Source organism: Phalacrocorax aristotelis, chromosome 3 (assembly GCF_949628215.1).
Source record: "Phalacrocorax aristotelis chromosome 3, bGulAri2.1, whole genome shotgun sequence".
Taxonomy (NCBI): Eukaryota; Metazoa; Chordata; class Aves; order Suliformes; family Phalacrocoracidae; genus Phalacrocorax; species Phalacrocorax aristotelis.
In genome coordinates this window covers 26,375,801-26,398,906 of record NC_134278.1, presented here as the reverse complement: position 1 = coordinate 26,398,906, position 23,106 = coordinate 26,375,801, and the positions used below count along the sequence as shown (strand labels likewise).

The 23,106-nt window shown below is 43.8% G+C and overlaps 2 protein-coding genes across 5 annotated transcripts; one reads left to right on the top strand and one right to left on the bottom strand.

Moving 5' to 3' along the window:
- Positions 1 to 242: 242 nt before the first annotated feature.
- LOC142054416 (glutathione S-transferase) lies at positions 243 to 11,288 on the top strand. The gene is made up of 7 exons (XM_075086956.1): positions 243 to 337; positions 4,620 to 4,726; positions 5,788 to 5,839; positions 6,082 to 6,214; positions 7,314 to 7,455; positions 9,975 to 10,106; positions 10,919 to 11,288. Exons 2-7 carry the CDS (start codon positions 4,640 to 4,642, stop codon positions 11,039 to 11,041), a joined length of 669 nt encoding a protein of 222 aa, XP_074943057.1. The 5' UTR covers positions 243 to 337; positions 4,620 to 4,639; the 3' UTR covers positions 11,042 to 11,288.
- Positions 11,289 to 13,445: 2,157 nt separating this feature from the next.
- Positions 13,446 to 22,172, bottom strand: TMEM14A (transmembrane protein 14A). Of its 4 annotated transcripts, none has more exons than XM_075086952.1 (7): positions 22,076 to 22,172; positions 21,208 to 21,284; positions 20,747 to 20,832; positions 19,018 to 19,119; positions 15,063 to 15,150; positions 14,782 to 14,880; positions 13,446 to 14,056 (listed from the first exon to the last, which is right to left on the bottom strand). In XM_075086952.1, the coding sequence occupies exons 3-6, from the start codon at positions 20,820 to 20,822 to the stop codon at positions 14,805 to 14,807; spliced, it is 342 nt and encodes a 113-aa protein (XP_074943053.1). In that variant the 5' UTR covers positions 20,823 to 20,832; positions 21,208 to 21,284; positions 22,076 to 22,172; the 3' UTR covers positions 13,446 to 14,056; positions 14,782 to 14,804. The 4 variants fall into 4 exon arrangements, with proteins under 4 accessions (XP_074943053.1, XP_074943054.1, XP_074943055.1 ...); XM_075086953.1 differs by lacking the exon at positions 22,076 to 22,172 and adding an exon at positions 21,630 to 21,720; XM_075086954.1 differs by lacking the exon at positions 14,782 to 14,880.
- Positions 22,173 to 23,106: the final 934 nt, after the last annotated feature.

Here is a 23,106-nt window from a genome sequence, read left to right as displayed (position 1 = left end):
CAAATGCTTCCCTATCTCTCAGCTCCCTTCTCCCGCAGCCAAATTCTGTTTTGCCCAGCTCACATGGTTCATTGTTATTACTGAGAAGAAAATTCCACTTTCTTCGGGATACCAACAAGGCTTCAGGGACAAGGTGGAGGTGGCTCTCCCCTCAGCTACACCCGTAGCGATCAGGGATGCTGTTTAACCGGAGGGCGCCGTGGGCCGGGCGGGGCGGGCTGTGGGCCGGCCGAGGTGCGGCGCGGCCCCGGAGGGGAGGAGCGGCTGCGGCTCGTTGGGCGGGCCGGCGGTGGCGGCAGTCGGCGGGGAGCTCTCGGCGGCGCGGGACGTGCGGAGGGTACTGGTGGCAGCGGCGGGCTGGGGGGGCCGTTGCGGGAGTCAGTGGTCCCGCATGGGTGCGGGGGTGGGAACCGGTCCCGGCCCCGGCCCGGCGGAGGGTGTGAGTTGTGCTGCGAAGCGCGGCGTGTGGCGGCGGAGTGCTGGGGCTGGCAGCTGCTCCCCGGGCAGAGCTGCGGCCCACCGCCGCGGGGCCGTGTGCCGCCCCTCTGCGGCCCAGCGCCGGCGGGTCCCGCGTGGCTCGGCCGAGCCGCGGGAGCGTGTTGCCCGCCGCGCCCGGGTGCGGAGGGCAGGGTAGGGCTGCCTGCCTGCCTGTCCTCGCCGGGCCACCCCGGGGGCGAGGAGCTCGCCTGCTGGGGCTGGGGCGGCAAGGCGGGGCCCGGCCAGGAGGACGAACGGCCAGGTGCGTGACAGACCGGCTTTTACCCCAGGAACACGTCTGGGTGTCCTGTGGCGCTGTGTGAGGGCGTTTGTCCAGGGGTTGCTCCCCACTCACTCTCCTGCAGCAAGGACCCGTGGCGGGCAGGGTGGGTGTGTGTAGAGGGGGTTTGTATCTGTCTCTGGGTAGGATCAGTAGGGAACTGAGTGTCCCCTCAGCAAGTTTGGTGATGACAGAGAACTGGGAGGAGTGGCTGATACACCAGAAGGCTGTGCTGCCATTCAGTGAGACCCGGACAGGCTGGAGAGCTGGGCCGAGGGGAACCTCATGAAATTCAACAAAAGCAGGTGCAAGATCCTGCACCTGGGGAGGAACAACCCCATGCACCAGTACAGGCTGGGGGCTGACCTGCTGGAAAGTGGCTCTTTTGAGAAGGGCCTGGCAGTGCTGGTGGACAGCAAGGTGGCCATGAGCCAGCACTGTGCCCTTGTGGCCAAGAAGGCCAACGGCATCCTGGGGTGCATTAAAAGGAGTGTGGCCAGCAGGTCGAGGGAGGTTGTCCTCCCCCTCTACTCTGCCCTGGTGAGACCACATTTGGAGTCCTGTGTCCAGTTTTGGGCCCCCCATTTTAAGAAGGATGCGGAACTGCTTGAGCAAGTCCAGCACAGAGCTACCAAGATGATCAGGGGACTGGAGCACCTTTCTCATGAGGAAAGGCTGAGAGGCTTGGGTTTGTTTAGCCTGGAGAAGAGAAGGCTGAGGGGGGATTTCATCAATACCTATAAGTATCTAAAGGGTGGGTGTCAGGACAATGGGACCGGGCTCTTTTCCGTGGTGCCCAATGACCGGACAAGCGGCAATGGGCACAAACTGGAACACAGGAAGTTCCACCTGAACATGAGAAAAAACTTCTTTCCTGTGAGGGTGCCAGAGCAGTGGCACAGGCTGCCCAGGGAGGTTGTGGAGTCTCCTTCCCTGCAGGCATTCAAAACCTGCCTGGATGCGTTCCTGTGCCCCCTGCTCTGGGTGTCCCTGCTCAAGCAGGGGGGTTGGACGAGACAATCTCCAGAGGTCCCTTCCAACCCCTGCCATTCTGTGATTCTGTGAACCCGAAGAGGAATTACTTTTCAGGGTATAAGTTTTAAAATCTTGCAGGGTAATTTGCCTTTCAGCTTGTTCAAATGCTCCTGTTAGTTCAGGTGGTAGAAGGAATGCTTTTTGAATCCAAACTTGGCCCATGTCCCAGTAGAAATCACACACTGGTGAGCAATTACAGTCTTAAGATGGTCTTGAGACCGAACCGGGCTCGTTGCAATATGGGGCCTGTGCTGTAAGGTCATTCTGCTTGAGCAGCCCTGTACGAGGTGTGTTCGAGGAATGAAGTGTTGCAGAAAGCTACTTTGGGGTCTACATCCAATTAGGAAGAAAGTTTAAGATCTTGGAACAGATCATGAGTGTGCTGTTAAATTAATTTACTTGTTTCTCACTGGAAGGCTGGTGCCTGAATTGTTTTGGACAAAATAGTATGTTTTTTTTTTAATACAGCGATCACAGCAGTAGCTGTCACTCTGACAACTGCCTGGCTGAGGTCCAAGGAACCTCTACTAGAATATCAAGAAAGTTTGTGATTTCTTTTTAGGACCATTGTTGCTATTCAAGAAAGATAATTTACTAACTTTGCTCCTCTTTCATGACTCACTGCTTTACAAAGGGATATTCATTGCAGAGCAGTAACAGTGTCACCAAAGTACTTGCAGCCCTATGTAAGTGTTCAGCCTAAACCGCAAAGTCAGTCCATAAGCAGTGCAGTTCCAGGAAATGGTAGGCTTTTTCTTACCCGCACAAAAAGCTTCAACCATTGGCCAGTCCCCACAAGGAACTGTGATGAACAAGAACAGGTTATGTTGATGCCTGGAATTTTTTCCACTGAAGCTTGCTCTGGTCTTTGCTTTCCCAGCTGCTTGGAGTGGAGCACTGAGCTGACACCAGCAAGCAGGGCTCTGGCTGGGCTGATTTTTATCTGCTCTACCTCTGCTTTGGGGAGAGGTCAGGGAAGTTTGCTCTTTCTGGTTAGGCTGGCCTGTCCTTGTAGTGTGTTTCCCAGCATTGATCCCATGTGCTAGAGGTTAGAGTGCTTGTCCAGTCTGTGAGGGCCCAAGTGCAGTTCTCCCCTCTGATGGAGTGGAGTTGAGACCATCATCAACTTCCTGAGCACAAAGGAGAGAAGTATTTTTGAAGTATAGAAGGTTGAGAGCCCTTTTACTTGGTATAGTGTCGCTCAAACACTTCAGGGAACCAGAAATGGAGCGTAGGTCATGGTCTTCTGTGCATAAGGTAGCTGTGATAAAGCACTTCTCTAAATGTCTTGTTTATGCACCCTATTGCTGTTCAGGTATTAGGAATCTAGGTAGGCATCCAGCAGCTCTAGACTAGATGCCAAGTCTAAACTGTCAAGACATGAACAAAGTCTTTATTAAAAAGCACATATTTATGGATCAGGAGAACTTTGTTGCAAGAGTCTGAGGTGTCTGCAGATATAGGCATTGCCAGGGCTAGGTGGAAGCTGAGCAGCAGTTTTGAAGGCATGTATTTTGGATGGGGGCACCAGGTTTCTCCTGTGAATCCAGCCGTTAGTAGAGCAATGGATGTTTGCTCTAGGGCCTGTTGAAGATACTACCCAGCACAAAAAGACTGAAGTGGAGGAGGCCAGGGATGCTGTCTCCCCCCTCACTGTTGTACTCTTTGTGCCTCTTCACTGATGTCCTTGGGATTATGACCAGTTTCCACTTTGTGGCTCAACTGCATACTGTGAAGTCTGTGCAAGAATAACTAAGCCTGCCTGTAAACAGCTAAAACCTTGGCTTAACGATGCACTCTGTTAATCTGTGACTCTGTCCTCTTATTAAATCTGCTTCGTTTTTCTGGGACCCATTAGTGATAAAAGTACAGTGTTAGCTTTGTTTCCAGCATGAGGCAAGCTCACATCAGCTGCCGACTCCATACTAAGGCATGTGACTGCGCTTGTTAGTGAAATTTGAAAGGTTCAAGTGTTTCATCCCAGTGCTGTCATGCAGTGGGCTGACTTCAGCCCCCTGCTGCTGGGGGCATTGATCGGGCTTTATCTGCCCAACAGAGGTCATGGTCTTGTTTATCTGGTTTTGATTTTAAAGTTAAGTTTTCAGGGCATATAGGATATAAATCCCTGTTACAGTTTAACTGTTGTTTGTAAAATTGGAATGGGTCTTCAGTTGGTCCACATTCTCTATAATGGATATATTGTGATTTGGCTAACAGTCAAAACAGAACTAGCTAAATCTGGAAGTCAGTAGGCCTGGTGAAATATATGCTGGAATATATATTGCTGTTATAAGCTCATAATTGTAAAGGCACAGGAGCATGGGGCTCTGAAATGTCGTAATGAGAGAGGTGAAAATAATGCTGGTTGGTGATCTTGTGAAGCAATTCATTTGACATAGTACATTTTCAAGTCCAGTATGACACGGATGCTGTCACAAAACCCAACACCTACTGAAGAGATTGCATTACTACAAGTTAAAAATGTATTTATTCAGGAATACCCTACAGTTCTGCCTTGGTTGTAAAACTCTCGTGAGCTCTTAAAGCTATGTTAATATTTTTAAAGATGTGTATATGATTTAGTAGATTATCATCACATTCTGTCCTGATTCTTTTCTGAATTGCTGCATATTCTGGTAATGGGTACTGCTTCTTTTTTACTCAGTAATCCACAAGAAACTTGGTTGCATCAAGCCCAAGTATCTAGGCCTTGATTGCCCTTCTACTTTCACATTCATCCAACTGTATTTAGTAGTTTGGAGAGGAACATTTAAAATGCTAATTTAAAAAAATGCTTCCTGTAAGATCCTCATCTTGAATTTATCAGGAAACAAGAACTCTGAGATCATGGCGGGGAAACCCAAGCTGCACTACACCAGGGGAAGGGGGAAGATGGAGTCAATCCGATGGCTCTTAGCTGCAGCCGGGGTTGAGGTTTGTACCTTTTTTTTACAAAGTGATCAGATTAATCTGCAGTTAAGTATTCTCTGGAAAGGTTTCCCAATACATCTGTGCTTACAGATAATCACAACATCACATATTGCGATGCAGAATCCTTAGATTCAGTGATATTCTCTCATGTTGTATTTAATGTATTCCTTAAGCAATAGTTGCACATAAATGGATTTTAACATACAAAGAGAACTGTCATTTTTGAAACTACTTTAAGCTGAGATCTTAAATTGTTGCTACAGACCAAAACTGTGTATCTCTGACTTTTTCTGAATGCTCATTACTTCCCTGTGTCTCATGCTTGTCCTCCACTGAAAGATCATGCATTCCACATTAAAAACTTCAGAACATTATCTCCAAACAAATTGCTTTTTGTTCTTTGGGTCAGGACCGGAGTAGGATAAATCAGCAGAGCTGCCCTGAAGGCAGCAGGGGAGCTATCTAGGTTCATATCAGGTGAAAACCAGCCTAAGGTATCTTAATTTCAGTTTTTGTTTGAATACAGTGCCTTGAAACTGTTTTCTCAGAAACTTATTTATACTCCATTGGAAATAAAATGCTTTTTTAATGGTGCTCACTGTGAATGTTGCTGACAGAGAAGCTGCAGAGCACGAGTGCTGAGGAAACAAAGGTCTTGCCCTTATTCAAATGTCCTCATTTAAAAAAAAATGCCAGGAGGGGAAAAGAGGGAGATAAATGCTGTGTAACGGAGGCATAACTTATTAAAATTTTCTCAATATTTCATGTGGCATCAGCTGCCTTTATGTGAATGATCTGGTGTCTGTTAATTGTTCGTGCAGGGAAGTAGACTGGTCTGGATAATGAGGAAGCCTGTCTTGAAGTGTAAAGCATTGTACATTGCTGGGGGGTTGGGGACACTATAGTCCTGGGTTATTTGCTGGAGCAGAGATGAGGAATAGGAGTAGGGGGTCAACACAGTCATGAGAAGTATGGGGAAGAGGTGGAGTCTAACTTCCAGACTTCGTTCTGCTTCTCTATTGCCTTTGGAGTGACACAGTGTGTTTTCTATTGTTGCTTTTCAGTTTGAGGAAGAATTCATAGAAACGAAAGAAGACCTAGAAAAATTACGCAATGGTGAGTCTGCAGACTGTACACTAAACATAAATTCACACCAATGTAACGAAAAGACAGCAGGTGATATTTTTGAAAGACTTCCAATATGATGAGACCTGTAAAGGAAAGATTTGAGACACCTTCTTGCTTGCATGTGCTTTCATCCCTCAGATTGGAAATGTCTTGGTGTGTTCCAGGTCTCTTTCTCCGATTCAGTGTAGTACTGCAGCAGTCTGAGTAGTTTGCTTCTTTCTCTTCCCAAGATGGATCCCTGCTCTTTCAGCAAGTGCCCATGGTGGAGATCGATGGGATGAAGATGGTGCAGACTAGAGCCATCCTCAGCTACATCGCAGCAAAGTACAACCTCTACGGAAAGGACCTGAAGGAGAGAGCCTGGTACCGTAACAGTGCATACTATCCTTACTAATACTCTTCCATGACTTTTAATATTTATGAGAAGAATATTGCTGTGAAATATCTGCCTGTAAAGGTGCATATACATCTGCCAGTGCTTTGTCTCCTCAGATCCAGGGACTGGGTGGATAGACTTTGTGATTGCTAAATGATGGTTAACTGTCAACATAGTGAGAATGATATGGCCACCTTCAGGCTCATTTCATTTCACAGAGACCAGAACTGCATTAACTTCCTGGGCAACTGAGGGCCTTAATACACTAATAAAGGCTAAGTATGTTTTTTTAATATCTTTAAATGGGAAAACAGTAGGAAAAACTACAGCTGCCTTCAAAAAATGAAGTGTCTTGAAGTGTTCTAATTTCCCTTTTTGAAAATGTAGAGAATCTTTCACAGCTGATTTTAAAAAAGACACATTCAGTGGCTTAATGCTGCTGAAAGTTAAACCAATATTTTCCCAATATTACTTTACTATGTACGCTGTGGATGCTTTCCATTGTCACAATTAAAGGGCTAATGGAAAAGCAAAAATGCGTATTTACTCTTTTTTTTTAAAAAAAAGGTCATGCAAAAGTTCAGTTAAGTCCTTAACCTACCTGACTACCATTTACTGTAAAGGGTTTATTCTGTGATAATGGAGGGGCAGCTCCAGAGACTGTGGGGATTATAATGGACTGGCAGGTCGGAACTGGCAGTTGGCAGCCGGTATCCTCTCATGATTAGACCTCAAAACTATATTTTTTTTTCTGTAGTGTGGTTTGCAGATGTGGTCTTTCCTCCCACAGCACAGATGAATAGATTATCTATGGAAAACAGTGTGAACTCCACTTTGAATGCAGTAGTGGCCGACTCTTATTTATACCTTGCTTGTTGCAGATGCTGCGAGCCTGTTTATAAAGATCTGTGCTTTGAAAAAAACTGACCTGGAATCAAAGTGGAAGAACAAGAAAACCAACTACTGTCTTATGTTACATTCATTAATAAGCATTTTACTTGGTGATTGCTCCAGCACTGAATTTCAGGAAAATAACCAAAATGGAATGTTGAAATGATAAATGTGAAATAAAAATATTTGTTTCAGGATTGATATGTACGTGGAGGGAACAACAGACCTGATGGGAATGATCATGTACCTCCCTTTTCAACCAGCTGACACAAAAGAAAAGAATCTTGCCTTAATCATTGAACGAGCTACAGCTAGGTACTTTCCTGTTTATGAAAAGGTAAGTGATACATCACCAGTAGTCCATAAAGACAGTAAAGTGGGGCACAGGTTCCCCCCCACCCCACTCCCCCGTCACCACACACCTACTTTCCAGAAGGCAAGTGACAGTACAACTCTGGAACTGTACGATGGAGCCAGCGTTCAGCAATATGAAAATAGGGCCATGAAATAATATTGTGCTGGTTTCAATACTGAGTATCTTTGCTATCTTTTTTAAGGCTCCTTATAGAGCAAATCCTACTTTTTGAACCTAGCTTAGTGGCTGATGGCTCCTAGTGTTTTGCATAAAAGCACTATTTAAATACCTGGGCCGGCATTCAGAACTTATTGCCTGAAAGTGTAATATACTCTTGCTGTTCAAAGTTAAATATGTTGTGCTTTATAATTAAGGACCTAATTCTGTGATCTTTCTTAAACCCATTGCTTAAATATATTATACTTACAGATTATTACTGTCTCCTTCTGAATCACTATTTGGGCACCCTTAGGTGTGCACAAGGAGGCTCTACAAACAGGACGTATCTAGCTTAAAAGCATAAAACAATTATTTACTGGCTGGCATGCACTAAAGAGTTAGTGTCTAATGAGCAAGGCATTGATTAATATGCTTACCCCCCACAGAGCACATGAAGAGTCTTTCTTGGCTAGACAAGAGCTGGTCAAGAAGGGACGGGTTGTTCTTTGCTTCTCCCTGGAACATAGCCTGGATGTTACTGAGTTGCCATTTTCTACCAACTTGCTGTTTGTTCTGTTGTTTTGGTTTGGTTTTCCTTTTAGGATATTTTAATTATTTCTCATGGTGTTAACATTTTCCTGTTTGAGTTGAGTCAGCTGTGACCCTCATCTCACTAGCCTACTTCTATTTGTAACTTTACCTTTCGTACCTTGTATGGTTGTACTATCCAGATTTTCTCAACAGCCCTTTTTCAGAGCGTTAGCAGTCTCCTCAGAAGTCTGTGCCAAAAGGGTACAAAGCTGTGTTGTTTCAGAGCTGAGCCAGGTTTCTAGCTTGAATCCTTGGTTCACAAGCAGCTGAAGTCCATTAAAAAAATACAGGACTTCATGCAATTTTGTGTGCCTTTTTATCAGAGCCTTAAATTGCACAAGTGAAACCCACAGAGGCTGCCCTGTGAAAAAAAAAAAATTGCACATAAATGACATAAGCCAGCACTCCTGTAATCAAAGTTCATCCACTACCATACCAAGGGAAGGCTGTGCTGAGGCAGATTGATTGCACACATTAATCTTTCAAAGATTCAAAGTCTGACAACATAAGTATTTAAGTTATTAAAAAATAAAAAAGCAAATTTAGACACCAATATTCTCCAAACCTCTGCCTAGGTGGAATAAACTACTGTTATGTTTTAGTGTGTATGCTCGCTGGAGGAAAGTCTTTAAAATAATCCTTGTTGACTTATGGTAAAGACACAGCTAAACTTTTCCATGATTTTTAGCCTAGTTGATTTTGTTAGAATAGTTAATAATTTTCCTACTGTACAGCTGTTCAAGTTGTCCATTGATTCAGCTTAGCAGGGTGTTCTGCAGTCGTCATATCAGACAGAAAACATCCCTAGCTATGAGTGTTCACTTTCAACACTCAGCATCCAGCTAGAGCGGCAAGAGGTAATATAAAGTACCGCAGGCAATCTGGTCCCGACGCTGTGTATGGGAGTTTCTGTATGGCTTTGATAGACAAGCTGTGTTGGACCTTGTTAGAGCAGTGTAGGAAATAACTACATGAAGGTATCAGCCTTGCCTCAGTCAGAAATTACTGCTTCTTTTATAGTAAAATTGGCAGATGGGCCTGGAGGAGGAATTGGCCTTCAAAGTCACAGACTGATGTCCTAGTTCTAGTGCACATTTGTTATTTGCGTAAGTGTAGCATTAGAAGCACAGACACGTTTTCTTCTCCTGCTTCTGCTACAAGGGTGCTAGTCTTTAGGAAGAAGGTATGCTGGAGAGCTGGGAAATGCTCTGGAGCTGTGCTACAACATTCACAACTTGTCCATTACAAGTGTTAGCAGCATTGGCGGGCTGTGATGCTTGCATCAGTGGATTGCCGTACAAGAATCCCTCCATACAGGATGAAGGGTGGAAAGGCTGTGTTCCTTCATTCCTGACCTGTTCCAAACTCTAATCAGCTGTCTCAAATTTTGCTGAAACATCTGGGAATTCAGTTGACTTACGCTATAGGAAAACTGTCCTGACCACTTCTTAGAGTTACTTTGGTCCTGTTTCTTTTCTATGATTTAAGTCTTTCTTATGGGACTGGACTTGCTACAGCTACCTGGTGCAGTAGTTTAGAGTGAGTGGTAGTCCATGCACACTGAAACATGAGTTCAGATTTAATTTTTTGTCATGAGAATACCTATTGCTTTCTAACTTTATGGTTGGAACTTCATAACTTCACATGGATTTGCTCTGCTGCGTGTTTTTGTAGAAATCTGTCTGTAATGAAATATCTAGATAAAATTGTTACATCCTATGTGACTTTTTTTTTCCCTTTGTATTTTGTAGGCCTTAAAAGACCATGGGCATGATTATCTTGTTGGCAACAAGTTAAGCTGGGCAGACGTCCATCTGTTGGAAGCCATTTTAATGGCAGAAGAATGTAAGCCTGATATACTGTCTGCATTCCCTCTGCTACAGGTTGGTAATCATCTGATCTCAGTATGGAGTGAAAGATACAAATGTCACTGCCTTGTTTTAAAAGCTCTGTTACTGACAGTTCTCTACTTCCGTTGACTACATCAACCGGAATGCATGTGCACTGACTTCCCCCCAGACAGGCTGGGGGCTCACCGTTCTTCAGCTCTACTTCTCCCAGCTGTTCTTAGCTGGCAGGGATTCACTCACTAACACTACCAGTTAGGTCCTGTAACTGCTACTTCCATGTCTTCAAACACAGCGATCAGCATCAGGAGGGGAAGTCTGCAGCCTGTTGTGTCTGTGCTTTCTGTCCTCTTTTTGCTAGCAAAATTGTATGTTGAAGAAATCATATACAAGAGCTGTTAAGTTTCGTGTGTCTTGTCTTCTACGGTGCTTTGCACTGAGGTATTCCTGTCCTTGCCTCTTTTTTTTTTCCCAAATATATCTGCAGGATTTGGATTCAGGCTGTGGTTTTTGCTTTTTCTTTTTTCCTTCTTTTTTCTTCCACCTTTACCAGATGAACTCTTTACTATTAACTTCTCCCGTACACATCTGGGAAACTAAGGTAAACATTATAGCACCAGCATTGCAGATCAGAATATTCACACTTGAATTTTCTACAAAGACTAATATGTTGTAAGTGTGGTTTTGCTTTTTTTAAATGAAAAATGCTGAGTGCTGAGGTGGCTGTAAGGACCTTTCTGTGCTTAGCAATTATGAGAAGTAAAACTCCAAGTCACCTGATTTTTAATCTATAAAAGATGGAATTATAATTTCCTGACTCTCACTGGCTTTACTGCTGCTTTTTACAGGCTTTTAAAGGAAGAATAAGCAACATTCCAACAATCAAAAAATTCTTGCAGCCTGGCAGCCAGAGGAAGCCACAAGCAGATGAGAAGTTTGTTGCCATTGTGAGGCAAATATTCAATATCTAATCATGTGGCTGCTCAAGATAACACAACTGTAGTATATTACCATATCTGTGCCTTGTAAGTGTAAACTGCGTAGATATATTCTGTAGCGTGCATCATAGAGCCAGTCATGTGATAATTGTTGAAACAGAATATGCTTTTCAATTTGAGTAAAAGGCTAATTTGGACCTGTTGAGCCCAGAAAGTGGTATTTCATGGAGCAATTACATGAAATAAAATATGCTGATACTTTGTGGTGTTTTTAATTACACTACATGCCTGGTGGGGTAAAATGTTTTAGCTGTAGCTTCCCTAGTACTGCAGAAGGAAAGCCATCTTCCCCTTCCTCTCCCCATTTTAATAGACTGCAGGAGGAAAAGCCACTCCATTAAAATGGAGAAGTCATTTAAATTCAGGCCTGGAATCTTTTGGTTTTGCTCTCTAGGTGCTTTCCTAGATCAAAGTTCACTTCCCCCTGTTGTATTTCACTGCTCTCTCTGTACTCTCAGAGCTGCAGTTCAATAAATAAATAATAATCCCCTCATGATCTTCATAAGTTTATGGGGAAAACTCAGACACTTGTTTAATCCCCACGTGAATTTCTTAGAAGAAACTTCATTCACTGAAAGATCAAAGTACGTGTGTTTAATTAGCTTAATGTGGTTTTTCACCCACTAAAACCACCCATTTCCTTGGTCTTCTTTTTGCTGTTTGGCTAGATGATCACAGGGCAGAAAGTGCCACTTGACTGGTTTTTTAAGGCTTTACTTTCTTCATTCACTTCCCAGGTAGTTGTAAAGAGAACTGCACTGGCTGCTTGCCTTTTCGATAAAAGAGTTACTCTTATCTCAACAGTGCTTAACGCATTCACTACTGTTTCAGATTCTTGACCCCAACTTCACAGAACCATCACTGTCCCCTTTAAGACCAGTGCCATCAACTTGCAGTTGTAGTTTTCCTCAGTAGGACTCGAACTGATGAGGCAGAGAACACAGTCAGCCAGTGTATATACAGACTTGCTGCCCAGCAAAGCTAACTCCTTTTCCGACTGGTGCCTAAGAGCCACCACATAAGGTATCTTGGAGATGCGAACTGGAAGCACCCCCCATCACCTCAGCACTGCCCAGGTGAGCTCCTAAGAGTTTTACATTAAAATTACCTAGGCAGCTGCAAGCAGCAGCTTGCAATGCCTGTCATAGTACTCAAGCTTCATCAAGCTACGCCTCTGTTCCAAACAAGTGCTACTATTTCTGAACCATCACAGACGCTGGCACAGGACACGGCCTTTGCATTTTGTGAGTCCTCAATCCCACAGGGCTAAGTTGGACTTGCTGAGAACACTATTTGTTTGGGCTGCTTAGGAATTTAAGCAAAAGCTTCTGGATCACAGCTGGGCTTGGAGTCTCCAGCCCCCTGCCCCGTGGGCTAATTCAGCGAATGCTTAGAAGGCTCAACTCTGGACATGCTCAAAAATACGGAATCTTACTGCATTTTAGGCTCTGGGCTAGCAGCAACTGCAGGATGGCTTCTGCATTTCAGCACTAGGTTGCCTAAACTTTTCATTTGAGCTTAATCTAAGGCAGGATTCACCTTGTCTACAGTACAAATACCCAACTGGCGTTGGTCACCCAAGCCTGTTGGGGTACGGGCAGTTCAATTCCTCTAACCTGCCTTGATGTTCTACTTCAGGATAGAATGAACATCTTACACGTCCAGCCATCATTTTAGGTACCAAGCTCCCAGTCTGAAATCCCTAACATTTCAGCTCAGTCCCCTGTAGGCCTGGTGACACCTGGAGATGACTGATACCTGTTAGCAAAAGATTCCAGAACTGGGGACTATGGTTTGGGGGAATTGCCTTTTTTTTTTTTTTTGTCAATTGTGCTTTAGCATAGGAGTTGCTCACAACACTTGTCACCTCCTAAGCCCCTGCCAAAAATAAGAATCTTGGTATTCTTCTTACGGATTTGCAGAGGAAATAAACTTTATAACCAAGCTCTGTATGAAAAAAATGAAAAGCAGCACTCACCCATATTCAGGTTCCTCATGATTTGGCTGCACATTCCCGTGCACCAGAAGATAGCCCTAGTCAAGCTTTCAGACCCAGGTAATATTAATTACTTTTTATATGAACCAAAGCAACTTATAGGCCTGAATAGTTTGTGTCTCAATACTCTCCCTTGCTTATGGGGAGGACTTCAGCAAGCTAATCTGTGTAAGACCACAACGGCAAACCTGTCAAAGAGGATTGAGACTGAGAGTTTAGAACCTGTTTGTGCAGGATGGTGAGCCTTCCTCAGCTGTGGTTCATGTCAGTGGGAACTGAGAGCAGGGGACATATTTTAAACCGGTACTGAGGACAAAGCAGATCACTGGACTCCATCAACAAAACGGCTCACTGGTCTGCATAAAAACTTGAGAAGCTCCAAACGTTTTACATTTTATTTGAACACTGATAATAGTTTTTACATTTAGAACCAGTGGAACAGGAACGTGTTGAAAGGGAGGTGGGTTTTCTAGCGGAACACTGTACAGGCCCAAGCCTTTATTGATTAGTAATTGATAATAGGATTAGAATTGATCACAATCTCAGAAGCTACAAAATTATGGTTCAGTACAATATAGCTTTTTAGCGTAAACATGTATTTATATATATTCTTCTCTCAGAGATACAGTACAAGACTAACTCAATTTCTTGGGGTGCTCAGCACCCCTGAAAAAGACCAAACTTATAGAGAAAGATCCCTTGAATTAACAGATTGGTTAAATGGAAGTAGATCAAAATATATCATCAACAAAACACTTGTTTTAGTTTAATAAAAGAAGCTTCCAAAATATCAGCAATTGTCAATAACCATATAGCAGGTACAGATCTTTTACAGAAAAGATAAATGCATTGTAAGACTTGTGTTCAAACTTGTCTTTCAAGTATGGGGAGCTTGCCTGTTTGTTCGGTGGGCGCGGCAGTCATATTTTGGTTCTTAAGTTGCTGAATTCTCCTACAGCAGCATAAAAACAAGCCTCAAAATCATGAAGAGGCTGTAAAAAGAAACCAGAACAAAACCCATAAATATGGTTGTGCATGAACAAAACCAGTGAAAGTCATCATTAAACAACAGTGCATTCGTAAACACCCGACACTGGAGCCTCTAGTAAGCCATCTTTTAAAACGTCTAAACCTACAGCCTCAGTGTCTGTTGAAACACACAGTCCACCTAGGCTTGAAAAGCAATCCACAATGGAAAATAACATTTTCCAGTTTAAGTCCTGATACTTAAATTTCACATTGTGACACTTTGCGTCTGATTTTCTCCTCCCTGCATGTAATTGGAGTATAACAGTTAATGGTGTTATATTAAATCTGGTAACAATGAGGCAATAGTTACTGCTCCTTCAGAAGATGGAGATTCTGACTTACAGCTGAAAAATGTTTTGAGTTACAGACTCACTGGGAAAAAAGTTTCAATTTACTCCATAACTTAATTCCAAAATAGCAACTATAGAAAATTACGTTTTCCAGAATGCCAAAATAAACAGCAGCAATAATGGTTAGAAATGGTTAGAAACATCATAATTTGCAGTAACGCTGACCAAAGTTCTTAGGTCAGGTCAAAAATGACTGGTTTTTCAAAGGTGGTGCGCTTCCAGTAGTTTTGAATGCAGCACTTCTAAACCAAAGTGGTGGTCTTTTTTTAAGATGACTGTGTTGTATGAAATAAGATGACTAATTTTATGCATATGTGTTTGAAAACACTGAGGCTTACCTCAGGTTCTTCCAAGAGCCTTATCAATATGCATTAATATTTAATTGCAGATCTCTCCTTTCTGTGCTGAGAAAGTCAGTCCATATCAGATGTATCCGCCTAGTGAGATGAAAAAGCTGTTCACTGGAAGCAGGACTGTGACCTCCAAACTAATTTCACTTAAACCGTACAGTTGCTGGATGATAGTAACTTCCACTGATACTGGCTTGAATCAGGTGTCAAACGGCAACTATTTGAAAATCAGCAAAATCTTTACATTAAGATCCTCAATATATGTTTACCTCAGGCATGCTACTAGTCCGGCTGGCATTAATTTCTTGGACCTCTTGAACCTCATTCCCATTATAATGGTCAAAAGAAAAGCTGAAACTGTAAAAGACAATTCAATATATTTATGTTCTCACTTCTCCCAGTGGACCATTCAGGAACATGGAGAGTTATCAAAGGTCATTGCTATGGTTTGCTATGAACTGGAATTTAACAAAACATTCGATCAGAGAGAGGGTCTATAAAAACATTCTTGGTTTTCCAAAATACACTGCTATGACTTCTTTCAGCTACAAATAAGGTATCCACATCCAGCAGAATCCTAGAACTTGTTCCACAGATACTAGGTTTGTGAGACAGTGAATTGCACTCCCCCATATCTACATTCGTGGGGATACAAATCACGTAGGAAGAATCTTCCTCATCCCAGTAACATGTACGCTGAATTACAGGAACAGTGTCTCATAAATCCCACTACCCTAGATCAGTGCAGCTGTCTGCTAACTATTCAAGGGGCTAGAGCACCAACTTTATCTGTTTTCTTTTTAGAATGCTAGCCCTCTATTTGCTGAGCTTTAAAATCTAGATTGGAAGGTTTGCCACTTGTTTTTTCTACAGAATATGGCTGTCAACATCTCCTTCATCACAACCACAAGTTCCCTTGTTTCCTTTTGCTACGAGGGAACCATCCTTGTCTGTGACAAGAGGTGGGCAGCCCCAGAGGGCAACAGATGCAGTGCAAGCAGCAGAGAACAAACATCATGAAAGGCATTGCATCTTTTTCCTCGAGCAGTTTTACCTAAGAATGGAGGATGCAATGAACTGACCAGGCACGGGGATTTCATATCAAACTATGGCTGCAGAGCACTACATAAATGAGAACACTGCTGAGAACAGATAAATCTGCAAAGCTCGCTAGCTTTGCTAAAGAATGGTCACCTGAAATGCTTTCTAGAAGTGGGCAGAGAGGCAGGACCACTCATGGGCAGCTGGGCTTTATCACTTTTGCATCCCCAAGTAACAGCAGTTACATAAATCTCTTCCCTTTTTTATGGTACAGTTAAACCATCTGGCTAATTCTGTTCAAAAATCCACTGTCTACTCCTGTGGGCAGTCCTGTGCTCACAGGTGTCAAGAATTAGTTCTAAACTCACTGCAACATTATAAAGCAAGCTCTGACGGTTACAAGCATCTTGCAAAACTCTACCAGCTATGTACGTGCACTCATTGAAGATACCCTGCAAGAAAAATATTACGCTCCATTATCCATTGCTCTTACTTTCTGGTCCCATAGCCTAGGTCCTCTCAGGCATGTCTGAAGAGTGGACTACTCCACAGTATGTGTCTTGCCAGGGCCACGAGTATATTTACAATTAATTACAAGCTACAAAGCACGTTCACTGTGTAATGTTCTTTTTTCCAGTTACTAGTATCTGGCTGTTCACATATGCCAGTGAGTTTTTAAGATGTTCAACTTTCAGACCTGTTTTTCAAAAGTGATAGATAGTTACTGTTTTACCTTAAATCAATCAAATTCAATAAACCAAGCCAAATTCAATTCAGTAAATCAGATTCAGATCAGAAATTCAATAGATTAGGTGCGCCAACTTGTACTCTGAATAGCACTAACCGTTGCATACTGAAGTCTGAATTTCTACACCTACTCCAAGCACATAAAATTGCATTAAAATGTTCAAGAAAGTGCAGAATTAATTTCAGGGAGTGGGAAAATGCAGGAAAGAACAATTTACAAAACAACTAACAAAATTTAAGTGGGGTATCTGTATGCTACAGACTCTTTGTATGTAGGTTACAAGAACCCTCCTATCAAGGTCTTGTACTAAAGCATTACCTACATTACTGTAGAAGACTCTTGCACAGGTGGTAAATATGGTATTTGTACTTTTTATTTATTATAAATTATTTATAATAATAATTATGGGTTTGGAGGGGGAATTTTTTTCCTTTTTTGATTTCCTACCCTTGTAAAGGTTTGGGTTCTTGCTTCAGTTTTACGTTGCAATTTACTGGTTTCTAAGTTGAGAGTGGTCGGTTTCTTCCATGAACTTCATTTCCTTCTTTCATTTGTGCTCTAGTTGCTTTTGGCACTTTGGGACATTAAGTGTAAGTGAAAACGTTCCAATTTTCTACAAAAGCGATACACATTTATTAAGAAAAGCCCTTATTATTCTGAAAGTAGCAGATACAGTAGCCACCAAAGGTTTTTAAGGTGTGGACCTGTAGATGTTTCTGAGTGTCTAATTCTCCCTTCCTCTGAAGTCTTCCTACCGAGTTCTGTATTCGAGCTGCCTCTGTATATAGAAGCCAGAAGATACTCTCTTCCAGACTGAGAAACATCAGCCTGGAAGAGATCAAAATCAGCCTCAATGGTTGGCCCCAGCAAAGTACTTTGTATGAATACTTCCTAACTTGCTTCAGGCAAAAATGACCAGTCAGTTCCGACCACCTTCTTTGTTTCATTCAGCACAGGGGGATCTTGAAGAGGTCACCCATTCATAGCCAAGGTTAAATATATGTTTAGGTTTTAAGCAATTAGAACATTACTTTGCAAACATTCTGTACTAAGACTGCTTTAAAAAGTCTTTGGTCCTTTTACTCTACATAGTAAGAACTTTCTAAGGCAGGTGTAGTGAACTCTATCTCATCTGTATCGCTGTAATTTCTATTAAAGTAATAATATACATGTCTCCAGTTGAGAGAAAGTCCTCACATGCCCACAGCTCCATGAACCACACTGACAATATTTTAGTACATCTGATGTTCACAAGCAAATTAGTGGTAGTTTTGCATTAGTCCTTTCAAAACCAGGGAAATGGGAAACAAGCAACATTTAGTCTTCTCTTCCACAAATTCTGTACCCAAATTAGTGACTTAATTGACCCATAAAAGTACAATGCAGTATGATACTTAAAAGCACCTCACACTGAATGGTTACAAATTTACATATACTTAAGGCTATGTCCTATTCCCAAAAAAGGCTGGGTTTTTTTTTTTTTCAACAGTGGGATAACTTAATCTGAGCAAGGTCATGGTGGCAAAACTGGAATATCCAATTTTAGGCTATCTAAGAGCAGATCAGGTATGCCATTACCACCTTTACTAAAGAGCTCAGGTGGTGGGAATATACTTTGCTAACAATGCTATTCAACATTTTTTGAAATGGAGATTTTTACAACTGTGGCTGGTGTAAAGCACAAAGCCAGCATGAACAGTATACCATAAATTCTAACTAAGTTCAGAAGAAGCGACTGTGTACTCACACAATCTGGATTAAATGTTTTTTAAATGCATTTCTGCATGTGGAACCACAGCCTAAGCCACCTTTGCTAAAACCATGAGTGAGACAAGCTCCCAGTAGCTCTTATTGCAAATCACTTGTGTGAGGTTAACGTCCCCCTTAGAGACTGTAGTTCCTTGCCTCCATGAGGGTTTCATGGCAAACTAGCTAGCGTGACAATTATTGCACAGTTTGTATGCTGTCTTTCTTAGCAGCAAAGGAAAAACACTAAGTCAAAACCATCTGTTTCACTGGGAGCCAAGGATACGTTACATTATGCAAAACTGGATCCCACACCTACTTTACTTCTCAAATGATGTTCTAATCTGTAGCACTAATGATTGTTATTCCACTACTTGCCCATGTTTCTCAGATGGATTTCACAACATTTGCAAGGTTAGGTAACCTCCTCATAAAAGGAGGGGCTTCCAGGAGGTAACCCATACCTGCTGGCTTTGTGTGAATGATCTGCCTTACCTTGCAAAAGGTTCCACAGTTAAGCTCTTGAATTTTGCAAGCTAAGTTGAATTGTCAAACTCTATTTAAAAACTAAAATTTAAACCAAAGCAATACTCAAAATTTAATAAAAGGATGAATTTTACATGCAGTTCAGGAAACTGCTTTTTGGGTTTTTTTGTTTGTTTGTTTGTTTACTGTAGCAAAACACTTACACAATGATATCTTGACATTTCTTGGATCACGTGTTACACAGTAAGCTCCATAACCAGCCATAGAAGCAAAGGTGAGACCAGCAGCTAAAGAGGTTTTACTACCTGCAAGAAACCATTCAAGTGTTATTTATCAATACAATGTCTTTAAGCTCAGTCTTTACCCAGTAGTTCTCTCTCTACACGGTATTATCCAACTATTTTAAAACCAGAACCAATTCGGCCGCAGTGCAGCTAGCTCACCCATTGTGAATAGAGAGGTAGTATTTCTGTAACTGGGTCATTCTCTGGCATGGCATTAGGAACACAGTTGACTAAAGCAGAGGGAGATGATCAGGATGTAGTAACACTTGCAATTTGGGAAAAATAATCTTAGAAGCACAGACCTAAATTTGGCTATTTTCTCTACCGTGCATACCTTTAACAGCATTTTTGTGATTTCTCTGGACTGTCTGTTGATTTTAACTATATCTTACAGCACTTGGGAGTCTCCAAAAATGGTAGAAATGGGTCAATATGTATAAAGGGTAAATTGGACAAGACATGTAGTCATAAGCCTTTCAGTCTGACATCAGTCCTGGGAAATGGTACCACCAACAGCATATTTAATTAATAATTAAAAAAAACCCAACAACTAGATGGCAATAAAGATGAAAATATGGCTTGTGAAAGTAACATGACATCTTTCAGTGCTATTACAAAACTGGTTCATAAAGCCCAGAGTTTCAATAATATACTTAAGTTTCTGAATAGGCATTTGACTCAGTACCATATGATAGAAGTGTAGAATCAGCACAGCAGGCATTATGTGGATTAAGCTGATCTCAGAATGTTTATAAATAAAGAATCCAGACCTTCAGGTGTCATTTAGCTCCCAGACCTGTTATACTGAATATTTTCAATCAAGAATTTGCAAGAAAACAGAAGTCTTTACCAATAATAATAAAAAATTTAGATTTGCCACAAGGACTGACCAACTATGAAAAAGTGAAGAGAACAAGTGAATGGTCAGTGAGCGCAGCTAGGTGCAAACAAAAAAATAGAGCAAGTGTTTTCAGAAAGTCAGATATAACGCCATGTCGCTAAGAGCAAAGCATGTGCACGCTATGCAGGGAAACAGTGACCTTAAATCAGAAGAATCGGGATGGATAATGGCCACGGCGAAGACGACTGACTCGCTGCTGGGATGTGCACTTTGAGAGAGAGCTACCAGGGACCAGCCCGGAGAGCCTGCCTACCCATCCTCAGTGCCACTGCGACCTCTGCCGGGATGCCGTGCTCAGCCCAGGCAGGGCGCTGCTGGCCGGAAAGGACTGCAGAAATCACTGGAGTATGGAAAACACACCTGGAAATCTCAAAATCAAGCCAGGATTCCTCCATAGAAAATAAACTTTAATCAAAGAACATCTACTGTGCTCAATGCAAGAATGATTAAAGGAAATGAGAAGGCCCAAAATACACTGAAGGCAAAAATAACATGACCGCCCCTTTCTGCCCTGAAAACAAACTCATCAGTTAGATTATCAGAAAAAAGCGACCTCTTAAATGCTTAAGTTGACCCAAGTAAATCTCACGAGACTCTGATCATATATAGCAGTGCAGGATGGATCTAAGATGCAGTTATGTTTATAATAGCAAACTTCTCATGTCTTGCGTCAATTTTTTTTTACCAAGTGCTGCGGAGAAGAAACACAAATGCTTCATTTCCAAATCCTGCTGTCCTAGTATTTACCTTTACGAACATATCCTACAACACCTCCAACAGCCAGCATTGCAGCATATGCAAAACCAGTCCAGTCAATAGCCATGGTCCCAAATCTGGAGAAGAAAACACATTGCAACTGAAGACAAACAAGTTCCTTCCTCCTGGTGAAAAAGGAAATCATCACTTCAAGTGTTCTAACTAACACTACACTCTCCTAAATCATGTTTGACTACGGTGTCACAACATTTAAAAGGTGAAGGTGTGTCTATTGGCTATTGTATCACCTTTTCACTAACTGCTGCCCTTACTTACACCTCAGTATCTTAGGTATACTGCACTTCCATTAGGGGAAATTGGTATTTTTGGGATGTACACAGCATGCATTTTTCCCAGTCAATAACAGGCTTGCATGTATGCAAGCAAAAAGCTTGACACCACCCAAAGCATCTGTTTTGTTGCTGATCTGGGCATATGCTATGGATACATACAGGTCTTCTGAGCACACAGCTCAGTGCCGTTTCAACCAGGATGTACTCGGTGTACTTCAGGCGGAATGTCGCAGGCCCTACAACACCAGGCAAGAACAGGAATTTTCAGTCTACCCAAAGTTTCCAGACAGAAGCCTAGGCCATCATCAGGAAGCTATATGTACGGAAGCTTTACCCTATATCTGCCTATGCCCCTTTTGTTTCACCGTTGGACTTCAAGGCATTGTCCAAAGTTAGGCTTCCATCCTCCAACAAACTTTTCAGTTACCATTGCAATACAGATCCCCGTTTCCCGGCTGTGCCTTGTACAGTGGTGGCAGTTTGCAGCCTGACAGCCCCAGCAGCACTACGGCCTCTCTCCCACCAGCCCCTCCTTCTCCCAAATTAAGTGTGTACTTAATTAAGTGCATCCTTCTTTTTACCTGAGCACGTGTGTCCTTAATCGCAGTGTTAAGGGGGTGACCAGACAGACGACATGCTCGTCATTTCACATCAATCCTTGAATATTTAGGTGAGCACCCCACAGCGAGTTCCACCCCACCGTCCCCCCCCCACCGCCTTAACCCCCTCAGAAAGACAGATGGTTTTAGGGGGCCACGACACCCCCGAAAACAAGCCCTGCTGAGGTAGGAGCTAGGCTCAAAGCCCGGCCTTTCCTCCACCCGGCCTTCGCGGCTCAGGCAGGCGGGCCGAGGCCGCACTCCCTCGGGCGGGGACCTGCGCCTCCAGCCCCAGGCCCGCGCCCCCGCCACGCAGCCCGCCTCTGGCCGCGCTTTCCCCGCCCGAGGGCGGCTGGCTGTGGAGGAAGCCATACTGCCCAGCCGGCCCCCCCGAGCCGCCCCGCATCCGCGGCGCCCCTCCGCCGTACCTCGTCCTGCCGCGCCGCCCTCTGCCCTCCGCCGGCCCCTCCTCCCGCGCCCGCCGGGCACCCCGAGGCGTCGCCGTCTCGCCGTCGCGGTCCCGCCTCACCGCCGCCGCCCGCCGCCTCGGCGTCTCCTCCCCGGCTTCTGCCCCCAGCGGCCTGCGCCCGGGCGAAGGGGAAGGAGGGCGCCTGCCGCCATCATGGCGGCGCTGCGCCGCGGCGGGGCCCGGGCGCACGGCCGCTGGCGGAGCGCCCTGGGCCGGGGCCGCGGCATTTGGTGGCGCTTGGCTGAGGAGGGAGAGGTGCCCGTGCGGGCGCAGAGCAGCGGGGCTTCGCCCCGTGTCTCTCGGGGCCCCTCGGCGCTAGGGCCCAACTCCGGGCTTGGTGTCTCTTGAGCCTCTTCGTCCTGGCCTCAGGCGGCTCGTCTGCCTGGCCTCCACGGGCAGCGGAAGGGTCCGTGTCTTTAGCTTTTTAAGCCTAAAAACCCCTGCCGTGCCATGTTGGGGATGGAAGAAGTCACGAACAAGGAAGAGTCACGTCTGCAGAGTTTGTCCCCAAAGGGCGCACGTCCCATGGAGATGGGCTGGGGCAGGGGCTGGGGCAAGAGTCTCCTGCTTGCAGCACCCCAGAGACACCCTGCAGCCCAGCGCCAGGCGCCCGATGCTGTGCTGTGCTGAGCACCCCTCTGCCCTGCACATGGGATGAGTCTTCTCTCCTTCTCATCCTTGCCTGCATCTCTGAAAAGCTGAGGGTTGCCTGCATGATGTCTGAGCAGACACACAGACCGAAAGCTGATGTTATCTGTTTGTTGGGGGGAAACCAACAAGCACAAACCCCAAGATTCAGATACTACACACATAGCTGATATATGAAACTGCTTGACATGGTTATTTTGACACCTTGACTTCTTGTCTGCTAGCCCTGTTGGCTGGAGCTATTCCACTACAAGCTATTTTTGTCCATATTTTGTCACGCTCCGCACTATTTCTTTAGCTTTCTCTTGAGGCATTCTTGACCAGTGCAGGATGTGTCCTTAA

Coding starts and splice junctions, on each gene's coding strand:
- LOC142054416 (XM_075086956.1), top strand. CDS start 4,640: ATGGCGGGGAAACCCAAGCTGCACTACACCAGGGGAAGGGGGAAGATG. Junction 5,840..6,081: donor CCTAGAAAAATTACGCAATG/GTGAGTCTGCAG, acceptor TCTCTTCCCAAG/ATGGATCCCTGCTCTTTCAG. Junction 7,456..9,974: donor ACTTTCCTGTTTATGAAAAG/GTAAGTGATACA, acceptor TGTATTTTGTAG/GCCTTAAAAGACCATGGGCA.
- TMEM14A (XM_075086952.1), bottom strand. CDS start 20,822: ATGGCTATTGACTGGACTGGTTTTGCATATGCTGCAATGCTGGCTGTT. Junction 19,120..20,746: donor TGTAGGATATGTTCGTAAAG/GTAAATACTAGG, acceptor GGTTTCTTGCAG/GTAGTAAAACCTCTTTAGCT. Junction 14,881..15,062: donor GGACTAGTAGCATGCCTGAG/GTAAACATATAT, acceptor TCATCTCACTAG/GCGGATACATCTGATATGGA.